Consider the following 12,191-nt stretch of genomic DNA (forward strand, 5'->3'; position numbering starts at 1 on the left):
TATACACCCCATCCAACCAGACATGCTTTAACTACTCATTTGCTGGATGCAGAGTTCACCAGAGTTCAAGTGAAGGTCAAGCAAATCATAGAGAAAGCAGACTGTATTGCAATCAACTCTGATGGGTTGTCAAATGTTCGTGGGCAAGGAATAATTAACTACATCATCTCCACCCCTCAACCAGTATTCTACAAGAGCACAGACACACCGGTCTCTTCATTGCAGATAAACTGAAGACAGTCAATGACCTTGGACCACAGAAGGTATTTGTACTGGTAACAGACAATGCTGCGAACATGAAGGTTGCTTGGTCTAAAGTGGAGGAGTCCTACCCTCACATCACACCCATTGGCTGTGCTGCTCATGCATTGAATCTGCTCCTCAAGGACATCATGGAACTGAAAACAATGGATACACTCTACAAGAGAGCCAAGGAAATGATTAGGTATGTGAAGGGTCATCAAGTTATAGCAGCAATCTACCTCACCAAGCAAAGTGAGAAGAATAAGAGCACCACATTGAAGCTGCCCAGCAACACCTGTTGGGATGGTGTTGCCATCATGTTTGACAGTGTCCTGGAGGGGAAGGAGTCTCTCCAAGAAACAGTCTGCCGATACGGACAGCCCCATCATCCTCCTGGATGATGTATTTTGGGAGAGTGGTAAGCAGCCTGAAACCTATAGCAGTAGCCATTGCACTGATTGAGGGAGACAATGCCATCCTGTTTGATGTTCAGACTCGCAGATGCAGATGTAAGAGAAGAAATCCATACTGGCCTGCCCACTTCACTGTTGCTCCAAGCAGAGGAAACTGCAGTTTTGAAATACATAAAAAAACATTAAGACTTCTTCCTGAAGCCCATACACGCTGCAGTGTACATGTTGGACCCCAAGTATGCTGGCAAGAGCATCCTGTCTGGGGCAGAGATCAACAAGGCCCATGGTGTCATCACTACCGTGTCTCGCCACCTTGGCCTGGATGTGGGCAAGGTTCTTGGCAGTCTGTCGAAGTACACTTCCAAGCAAGGGCTTTGGGATGGAGATGCAATATGGCAGTCGTACCAACATATCTCATCAGCCACCTGGTGGAAGGGACTTTGTGGATCTGAGGTTGTTTCTCCTGTTGCCTCCATCATCCTCCAAATCATACCAACATCAGCCGCATCAGAGCGCAACTGTTCCTTGTTTGGGAACACACAAACCAAAGCCCGCAACAGGCTGACCAACACAAGGGTTGAACATTTGGTGGCCATCCAGGCAAATTTGAGGCTTTTTGAGTCTGACAACGAGCCATCCTCAACAAGGTTAGAAAGTGATAGTGAAGATGAGGCCTCAGAGTCTGATGTTCAAGAGGTGGACATTGAGGAGGTCCAGGGAGAAGACATGAAAGCTTGAGAGGAAGACAACCAAGGCTTAAGTTTCTAGACTGATCTAGACTCATTTTACAGATGTATGTTGAAAACATTTTTGGGAGATGCCATGGATCATTGGGAATCATTCAATATTCCCTTTTTGTTGTTCAGTGAAATCATCCCATGTGAAGAGTCAACTAATTTAATTAAAGTTAAATTAGTAACTAAATCGTTTTTTTTTCTCTTGGAAGGATTTAATCATTTGCAATTGTGTCTACTTATGATAAAGGTAAAAGGTTTCTGTTTCTGTCTCCATATGATATGGTAAATATATCCAATGCAAAAAACATCTACATTTAAATGGTATTAATATTCATTCCCATATATTCCCGTTAACTCCCACGGAAAGTTCCCACCTCTGAATATTCCCCAAAAAGTTCAACCCTAGTTACGGGTAACATCCAGTATCCTGACTGGCTCCACTCAATGCTTTTCAGTGAGGTTTCACGTCTCAGGTTGTGAAACCCACCTTGCTGTCCTCCCCCATGGGGCTGTCGGGTTCTGAGTCGCTGCCACAGTGGGAGTAGGAGGTGGGAGAGCCCACGTCGGATGGGGGCGGGGTGGGTAGCTCGCTCTTTACGTCCGTCTGTGGGCCATCCAACTCCATGGCAACCAGGTCCTTCAGAGACTCTGGAGAGGAGGGAGAGAGAGGAAGGAGGAGAGAGGAGGAGAAAAGAGAGGAGGGAGGTAGAGAAAGAAAGGATCAACCTCACAATAGTTCAGGCCAACGTCATCACTGTTATGACAACTATATCTGTATCCATAAAGTGTCTCAGAGTGCTGATCTAGAATCAGTTTAGCCTTTAATTCATAATGAATACAATTATATGGACAGGGGGAACCTGTTCCTAGATCAGCCATCCTACTCTGAGAAGCTTTATGAATACGGGCCCAGCTCTTGATCCGAGCACATCCAGCACTAGCTATCAGACAATGACTGCATTTCACAAAGCACTTCTTTAAGCAATTAAAAGCTTTAGCCATGAAGAATCCTTCTTCTTCATAAAGAATAACAATAGGATCATGATAAAGGGAGGATGGAAGAGAGGAAAGGGCAGGCATAGAAGGAGAAGAAGAGCCAGGGCAGGGAGGAGAAGAACCACTCACTGTTCTTCTGGGCAGACATCTTCAGGGCCATGTTCTCTTTTTTCAGTTTCTGGTTGGACTGCTGCAGGTAGCGGATGTAGTCTATTGCCTTCTTCAGAATTGCCGACTTGTTGAGCTGCTTAGCAGATGAAAAAGGTAAATACAACAACTTGTTGAGATGCTTAGCAGATGAAAAAGGTAAATACAACAACTTGTTGAGATGCTTAGCAGATGAAAAAGGTAAATACAACAACTTGAGCTGCTTAGCAGAAGAAAAAGGTGAATAAATCTTGTTGAGCAGCTTAGCAGATGGAAAAAGGTGAATACAAATTGAATGCAAGATTTTAAGAGCCTCTGATAAACAGTATGCATTTGAATGCAACCAATGAGCTTTTCTTCGATATAATACGAACACAGCATTAACGTCTTGACATTGGTATCCACAAACAAAACAGTGGCCGTGTCCCAATACCCATACTAGCGTACTAAACAGTATGCAAAAAAATATATAATGTATAGTATTTTGAAAGAAATGTAATAGTACTCTAAATGAGTCATCTAATATGCGATTGCGTTGACTCCTGCTATTCGTTCGTTTTGGTACAGCGTGTCAATTTATCTAATTATCAGCTGTTGTCAAACACTCGAGTCGGAAAAGACGAGTGACTTAAACTAGATCAGTCTAAATGAGTATGCAGAATGTAGTACGCTAGTATGGGTATTTGGACACAGCCAGTTACTTTTCTCTGTCAGATGATTCAGTTTTTGAAAGCTCTACTGTATCTCAATGGGAATCTCCTTCTTAAAATGTATGTTGCAAATAATATTTTGCAAAATATATATATATATATTTTTTTTTTTAAATATACGTATATATTTCCAATATTAATACCTTGGCCTCAGTCCCGGCCACCAGGTCTTTAAGCTCAAGGATCTTGTCGTTGATGGATGAGCGGTAGCGCTTCTCGATGGCGTTGTGGGCGGTGCGCTTCTCGCCCTTGGGGGGCAGGCCCATAGGTTTACTGCTGATTGTGATACGGTTGATGGGCAGCTTGTCAGAGTCCATCATCACTGGCACTGTGGTCAGGAAGGTGCCACCACTCATCAGAGCCTAGAGGGAGAGAGAGATCGAGGGAGAGAGGGATTGAGAAAGAAAGAGGAGGGAGAGAGGGATTGAGAAAGAAAGAGGAGGGAGAGAAAGAGAGGGAGGGAGGGATTGAGAAAGAAAGAGGAGGGAGAGAAAGAGAGGGAGGGAGGGATTGAGAAAGAAAGAGGGAGAGAAAGAGAGGGAGGGAGGGATTGAGAAAGAAAGAGGGAGAGAAAGAGAGGGAGGGAGGGATTGAGAAAGAAAGAGGAGGGAGAGAAAGAGAGGGAGGGAGGGATTGAGAAAGAAAGAGGAGGGAGGGAGAAAGAGGAGGGAGAAAGAAAAGAGGGAGGGAGAAAGAGGGGAGGGAGAGAAAGAGAGGGAGGGAGAAAGAAAGAGGAGGGAGAGAAAGAGAGGGAGGGAGAAAGAAAGAGGAGGGAGAGAAAGAGAGGGAGGGAGAAAGAAAGAGGAGGGAGAGAAAGAGAGGGAGGGAGAAAGAAAAGAGGGAGGGAGAAAGAAAGAGAGGGAGGGAGAAAGAAAAGGAGAGGAGAGAGAAAGAGAGGGAGGGAGAAAGAAAGGAGGGAGAGAAAGAGAGGGAGGGAGAAAGGAGGGAGAGAAAGAGAGGGAGAGAAAGAGAGGGAGGGAGAAAGAAAGGGAGAAAGAAAGAGGAGGGAGAGAAAGAGAGGGAGGGAGAAAGAAAGAGGGAGGAGAGACATTGTTTCTAAGAAGACAATCACTAAAGTAGCATCTAGATCAGGGGTGTCAAACTCATTCAGGCTTCAACGACGTCCAGAGGGCCGCAATGAAAATGTGGTAGATACCGTCATTGCCGTCACAATTTGCAAGAAATTGTTCTCTATCCATCGTTTTTGGAATTTTGCATTAGTGAGCTGGACAGAGGAAACTGTATGAATGTAGGTCCAAGACCATTTCTACACAGTTTCCATTCAGTTTTAGTCATCATCAAGTATATTAAGTTTGTTTCCCCCTCAAACAGGCAGTATGTTTGACACGATGTCCTATACACCACAATACTTTCTATTCTTCCACTACCATAAAAATACTTTTAGACTATTTTTCTTCAGGAAAATGACCATTTCTAAATGCTGTTAATACTTTATGACATTACTATTCCTACCATCTCGTTCCTACCTGGAGTGAGTGGGTGGTCTGGGCTGTGGTGGTGGTTCCTACCTGGAGTGAGTGGGTGGTCTGGGCTGTGGTGGTGGTTCCTACCTGGAGTGAGTGGGTGGTCTGGGCTGTGGTGGTGGTTCCAACCTGGAGTGAGTGGGTGGTCTGGGTTGTGGTGGTGGTTCCTACCTGGAGTGAGTGGGTGGTCTGGGCTGTGGTGGTGGTTCCTACCTACAGTGAGTGGGTGCTCTGAGCTGTGGTTCCTACCTGCAGTGAGTAGTGCTCTGGGCTGTGGTTCCTACCTGCAGTGAGTGGGTGCTCTAGGATGTGGTTCCTACCTGCAGTGAGTGGGTGCTCTATGATGTGGTTCCTACCTGCAGTGAGTGGGTGCTCTATGATGTGGTTCCTACCTGCAGTGAGTGGGTCCTCTGGGCTGTGGTTCCTACCTGCAGTGAGTGGGTGCTCTAGGATGTGGTTCCTACCTGCAGTGAGTGGGTGCTCTGGGATGTGGTTCCTACCTGCAGTGAGTGGGTGCTCTAGGATGTGGTTCCTACCTGCAGTGAGTGGGTGCTCTAGGATGTGGTTCCTACCTGCAGTGAGTGGGTTCTCTAGGATGTGGTTCCTACCTGCAGTGAGTGGGTTCTCTAGGATGTGGTTCCTACCTGCAGTGAGTGGGTGCTCTGGGATGTGGTGGTGGCCAGGGAGGTGATGCATGGAGAGGCCACAGTAGTGACCATACAGGGGTCACGGTTCAGGGTGGTCAGCAGCAGAGACTCAGCCTTGATAAACTGGGGCTGGAGCAATACCTGAGAGGAGGAGGAGCGAGAGAGAGCAAGGGAGAGGTAGAGAGAGCGAGCGAGGGAGAGGGAGAGAGAGAGATGGAGGGTTAGACTATAAGCCTGAGGGAGCAGTTCTGTTCCATTGAAATAACTTAGAAATGAAACAAATACTAGGACAATAATAGGTTTGAATGCAAAGAAAAACTTTTTTTTTTCTGGTGTGTTGATATTCTTAGGGTTAATGAGTCTCATCAAACATAACACACACGCGCACTCACTCCAGGTGAACAAACTAACTTGTTGAATGTGATGTGATGCGATGGTCTGAGCTGGGGGGCTTGCTGAGGTGGTCAGGAGGGGGGCCGTGGTGGTCAGAGCCTGGATGGTCATTGGAACACCGGAAGGGGACGACGACAGGCTGACCATGGGCTGGACGGGGCCTCCTTGATGATTGACAGCTAGAAAAATAATCAGGGTCATGTTCATTAGGCACCAAACGGAAGAAAACTGCCTGAAACAAGGAGGGAGTACTTAAATATTTGTTTCTGGGTTCAAAACGTCCTGCTAGTATGGACTCAATTGTGTTTGAAATAGTTCAAGCTGTAAAACCAGCTGTAAAACTAAAACACCATATAAACTGTCGTCACCATAAGTCTTTGGCGAGGCCAAAGTTCACATACATTTTTTGCGTGGCTTAGTAGTGTATGACCTTTCCCCCTGGTGAGCGATATCATTATGGGATACTGGCTGAAGCGGGGAATGTACACTACGGTACGTTTGGTAGCTATAAAGACACTTGAGTCACTGACCGATAACAGTATGGATTATCATTGTAGGAATGACCTTTGACCTCTAGAAAACATACGATATGATGACTGTAGCAGGCAGTGTGTAACATAACAGTGCAGGTGGCTGTAAAGACATTGGTCTACACAGAGTCAGTAGGTTTGTAATGCTGGGGCATGGCTGCATGGGGCAGATATCTTACTGTAGTTTCAAATCTCATTTTATTTGTCACATACACATGGTTAGCAGATGTTAATGCGAGTGTAGCGAGACACTTAAAGGGACAGTGTTGCACAGGTATGCAAGGTGTGTATATCTGAATATGGCTCATAGAGAGTGTAGACAAAAAACCCTCTCTCAGCCTCAGGGACGATCCTTCACTCTGACCAACGGGTATTAGATTGGGATTTTGACTGACAGTCAGCGGAGGTTGTTGAGTAACCCACTGACTCTCCTTTGGAAACATGCTGAACTACTACTGTTACTGCACCATAGAACACCACTCTACCTCCTCATAACATAACACCAAGTGGGCTTTCTTCAGGGAGTGAGTGTTTGTGCTTTGTATACCAGTTTCCATTGCCAGTCCCTACCTTTCGCCTTGAGAGAGAGACAGAGAGAGAGTGTGTGTGTGTGAGAGTGGGTGAGACAGTAGGAGTGCGAGCATGTGTAAACTGTTCCTCCAGTCATGCTCTGCTCTCATCCAGACACAACAGCATGGCCCTGCTCTGCATCATAAATAAGACGTCTTAACGACCATGTGGCTCTACTACTAGCAACACATGGTGGGGTCCCTCCTTCCCTCCCATTACCTGGCAGGACGGGGCTGAGCAGGGAGGGCCATGGGGAAACCCCTACAACCATTAAAATAGCTATGTTTCATCTCCACGTGGAAGGGGTTAGGATTAGGGGGAGTGACTCAGTTTTACGTTTCCTTGCATTCGTTTGCTCCCTTGGCCTTATTTTCTGACTCTCATCCATCTACTACCAGCATTTCAACTATTAATACAGAGGAATGGAGATAATCTGTTCCTCACCTTTGTAGCCATTTTGGGTGCTGTAGTTAATCCGTATCTGCTGGGTGTGGGCCTGAGACTGCTGGGGGGCAGGAGAGGTGAACAGGGCTTGGGGGCGGCGCTGAACACGGGGCTCTGGCCGGGTACAGTATGGGGGAGGAGGCTGGGGGAGGAAGCTGGACTGGAACAGGGGCTGGGGGAGAGGACCGGCAGGGGCAGGTCCACCTTGGGCTGCCTGAGACCCTGAGCAGCCTGGGCTGATGGAGAGCCCTGCTGGGGAGCTGGCTGCGGCCTAGGTAGTGGTACAGGGGTGGAGGTGGTGACTTGGGCCAGGGGTGACTGCTGGAAGGTGGGGGGGTGGAAGGCCTTGTCTGGGGGGGAGGAACTGCGGATGATGGGGGGCCCCAGGAGAGCATCAAGGTGGGGGCTGCTGCTCAGGATTGAGGAGGTGGTGGATGGAGGGGAGGTGGTGGAGTGGGGCAGGCTGAGGGCAGGGAGGTCCTGGGTAGGGGTGACCCCTGTGAACTGAGGGGGGTCAAAGAGACCCGCCATGTCCTGGTTGAACTCCACCATGTCCTGGTTGTTGATGAGCTGCAGCATGTCTGAGGAGAGATGGGGATATAGTCAGAGTACTCCATAGATTGAGAGAAGCAGAGACAGAGAGAGACAGGGGATGCCTTGTTAACCATGACATTGCCACAGAAATCAGGAGAAGAGGGTCAAATAAGGCAAAACTAAAACAAAGTAATCTAAGTTGAAGACTGTGATTAGTTGAATCATGTGTTAAAGCTAGACTGGAACAAACAGCTGTACACACACACACACCAGAGCCTTTTGTTCACTCCATACTGCACTCATTTTGAACATCTTAAAAACCTCTTGAGTGTAGGGGGCAGTATTTTGATTTTGGATGAAAAACATACCCAAATTTAACTGCCTATTTCTCAGGCCCAGATTCTAGAATATGCATATAATTGTAAGATTAAGATAGAAAACACTCTAAAAAGTTTCCAAAAGTGTCAAAATATTGTCTGTGAGTATAACAGAACTGATATAACAGGCGAAAACCTGGGGAAAATCAAACCAGGAAGTGGCTTCTATTATGAAAGCTCCATGTTCCATAGCCTGCCTTCGCTCCATTTAAAGGGATATCAAGCTGATTCCTTTTCCTACGGCTTCCCCATGGTGTGAACAGTCTTTAGACATAGTTTCAGGCTTTTATTTTGAAAAATGAGCGAGAAAGATCACATCGCATCAGCTGGGTGTCCCCAGAATTTTGCTTGCGCAAAAGTTTGGAGCAGCCATTGTGTCTCTCTCTCCTATTGATGAAGCTAAAGTACCGGTTGATATATTATTGATTATATATTGAAAAAACAACCTGAGGATTGATTATAAAAAATACGTTTGACGTGTTTCTGTGGACATTACAGATACTATTTGGAATTTGTCTGCGATGTCGTGACCGCTCGCGCCTGTGGATTTCTGAACATAACACGCCAAACAAATGGAGGTATTTTGAATATAAAAATAATCTTTATGGAAGAAAAGGTACATTTATTGTGTAACTGCGAGTCTTGTGAGTGCAAACATCCGAAGATCAAAGGTAAGCGATTTAATTTATTGCTTTTCTGACTTTCGTGACCAATCTACTTGGCGGCTAGCTGTTTGTAACATTTTGCCGACTGAGAGAGATGTTCTTACATAAACGCTTGGATAGCTTTCGCCGAAAAGCTTTATTGAAATCTGACACGCCAGGTGGATTAACAACAAGCTACGCTGTGTTTTGCTATATTGCACTTATGATTTCATGAAAATGTAATATTTTTAGTAATTTAATTTGAATTTGGCGCACTGCAATCCAGCTGATGTTGGCGTAAATGATCTCGCTAACGGGATGGGTGCATCAGCGTGCCTCCCAATGACCAAACCACGTTTCTGAGCCTCTGAATGGAGCAGAAATAAAACCCTGTAACCCAATCGGAGCGTTTCATGATTGTCAACTAAAGGCTTAAATTAAGACTTGAACCACTGGGTGACTGACTGACAGAGCATTTCTCCCATCTCTCTCGCCACACCACATGGTAATGTGTCACTTAATCTCTGCCCTAACTCCACTAGAAAAACCAAGAACTGGGCTCAAAGTGTCCCAGAGTAGGTGCTGATCTAAGATCAGTTTTGATCATAATGAATCAGATTATCATGAACACAAAAGATCTGATCCTAGAACAGCACTCATACTCAGATACTTTGTGGATATGGGCCCTGATCTGAGAAGTAGAGCAGGACAGTAAATGGGGCCAGCTCAGTTTAGTCCTGGTCAGTAATGCAGTTATTATGGGGCCACTGCAGCAGAGCAGACTGGCTCTATGCCACTCTAATGGGCTCCAAAAGGGCCACAGCGAGACGGGCAACACAATAGACACTATGATCACAGTCACACCATCCCAGACCTGCAGCTACTTCACTACTATTCACAGCATTATGATGCACACGGTCTGTCAAAAGGACAACAACCCTGAGTAGGTGAGGATGGGGACGCAAGAAGAATTGAGTGTTGATGAAAAGGGTGATGTTTACTATGCTATGATGCACCCTCCAGGTAAACATGGCATGGTAGCACTTTACATTAGAACATGGAACTGAGTAATAGTAGCAAGTTAATTACTCAAACTGAAAACGTTATTCTCTAATAATACAACAGGCCTTGTTTTAGGGTAATACACTGTATAGCATACTTGTTTTATCAGCTAGAGATGCTCACAAATATTGTCTATAGCTTCTGGATTTCCAACAGAAATAGGCTGTAGGTTAGGCTATCCCAAATGAGTTTCAGGCAGCACAGTGAGGAGGCTGTTCCCTGGCAAGGAGAAATACCATTTTGTTTAATCTTAGACCAAATCATCAAGCTAATAGTCATATGTTATAAGGACTAGGTCCAGTAATAACGGAACACACTTCATGCTTCTGCCTTTGCTCTCTGTCTGCACTGGCACACCAGTCTGACTAGCCTGGATTTGTAAACCAATGTTTTGTATGAGGTGATCGCTGCCGACCAATCAGAAAGTGCCTCAGACACTTGCAATGCAGACCAGCCCCCAAGATAGAAAGAGAGGAAGCACTTGTGGTTTCAATGAGAAGGGGTTACTATGGGACAATTTAGTGCTGGGTTACTCTCGGTCAATTTTTAGGGTAGTGCGTGGAATCAATGAAGGGTGAGATGCTGCAGCAGAGCAGTTGTTGGCAAACAACCAACCATTGATTATACTGACAAATAACATTAGTTAATATCACCAACGAATCGAATAGCCACCATTCAATTGAATGCACTGATGCATTAACCTAACTAGGTTCGATATAACTTAACTAATTTAAATATAAACGATTAACATTTTATTAATAAGACTGCAACATATGATTCATTCATACATAAATATGAATTATATATGGATGGGGAAAAAAAGCAACCATCAGATCATGATTCATGTTATAGACTTATTTCACGCCTCTTGAAATGAACCCGACTGGGAACGCTCGACATTAACCTCGTCGTGATGTCAGTAGGACAAGTTGGAGGGGGCGGGGCACATTAACTAGCGTCTGTTCCGTTCATCACACACAAGCTAACAGTGAACTATCAGCTCGTGTAGTATGCACATTGTTTTAACTTATCAATAACATGCAAAATAGCAGATAGAAATGTGTCTAGAGTTAGATCAGAACCAAAACGCAAAAACGAGAGCAGCAACAACAGAAAAACAAGCACCGAACTCAGACAGTAGCTAGCTAGCTAGTTCCATAAGGTTAGCTAGGATTCTCCTCGAACCCTGAGAGAATGAAGCCTTCTCCTACTACCACATAACGTTACTGTTTGAGTCTATTATAAAGCTCGTTAATTTGATTTAAGGTCATAACTAATGTAAGTTAGCAAACTTGCTAACTAAGCTGTACATCATTCTAAATTACTCACTGGGTGCCTATACGTAGTTAATGATACCTCACTCAGTAACGCTATGTGTACAAGCTGTTTCATGTATGTGTTGCTGCTATTGCTGTCACTTGTTTGGCTAGCTAACATTCGCAACAACAATAGCTAACTAGCTAACGCGTTACCAAGTTCAAGTTGTCCATTTTGCTAGCTAGTTTACTAGTAATCTTAACGTTCTTACCATCAATGTCATTGAGCAGAGCCGTGTCAATATCGCTGGGGTCATTTAGGGATATGGTTGGATCCAGATTATCCAGTGACTGATCGTCAAAAGACAAGTTCATTTTTGCTGTCTCGTTATGGTTAGCTAACTCACTGTGGCTAAAAACTTACGATTTCCACTTAAATCGATGTTTGTGTATCTAGCTACATTTGCAATTATTCCAGTGAGATAAACTCTGTTATTGATCTGTCAAATAGTGCCTTCTTCTGTCTTCATATTGAGGCACACTTCTCACGCTAAACAGTGCTCATTGAGGATCCACATGCTTAGCCAGCTAGTTACAGAGCGCTTAATGAGTGACACTTGTTCTAGCCAACCCCCGACCACTTGTGAATTCTGACTCCCCCTTCATGGTCTCGTACCTTTTTTTTGACTGGCAACTCCAGGACGATATACAGTGTCCATGGTATTTACATTTGTGCATGGCTATTGCAAAGAATACAAAGCAGTGTTTCTTGAAAACTACTATAATGTAGGATGAACATTGTGGGGAAATACATATCCAAAGTTAATAAGCTTCTTCAAGTGCCAAATACATCAATTGAACGTGGAATTGTCATGTTTTTAATATTTGTTTTGTTTTGTGGTCTGTACTTATATAATGCATTAATGACGTTTTATAATCGAGAAAACGGCATTGTCCTCTGGAAAACAACAGCATGGGTGTTTATTATGGGCTTGTCCTTAACA

The 12,191-nt window shown here is 44.9% G+C and overlaps 1 protein-coding gene across 1 annotated transcript in view; it reads right to left on the reverse strand.

Moving 5' to 3' along the window:
- The window catches only part of srebf1 (sterol regulatory element binding transcription factor 1), a 32,778-nt gene extending 20,978 nt beyond the window's left edge, over positions 1-11,800 (reverse strand). The window contains 10 exon segments of the mRNA XM_065010468.1: positions 1,881-2,041; positions 2,519-2,633; positions 3,390-3,608; positions 5,375-5,518; positions 5,789-5,949; positions 7,315-7,410; positions 7,413-7,451; positions 7,454-7,497; positions 7,499-7,895; positions 11,460-11,800. Coding sequence (XP_064866540.1) covers positions 1,881-2,041; positions 2,519-2,633; positions 3,390-3,608; positions 5,375-5,518; positions 5,789-5,949; positions 7,315-7,410; positions 7,413-7,451; positions 7,454-7,497; positions 7,499-7,895; positions 11,460-11,562 — 1,479 coding nt within the window. The 5' untranslated portion in view covers positions 11,563-11,800.
- Between the last annotated feature and the right edge of the window lie 391 nt (positions 11,801-12,191).

This window comes from Oncorhynchus nerka, linkage group LG26 (assembly GCF_034236695.1).
Source record: "Oncorhynchus nerka isolate Pitt River linkage group LG26, Oner_Uvic_2.0, whole genome shotgun sequence".
In the NCBI taxonomy this organism is placed as follows: Eukaryota; Metazoa; Chordata; class Actinopteri; order Salmoniformes; family Salmonidae; genus Oncorhynchus; species Oncorhynchus nerka.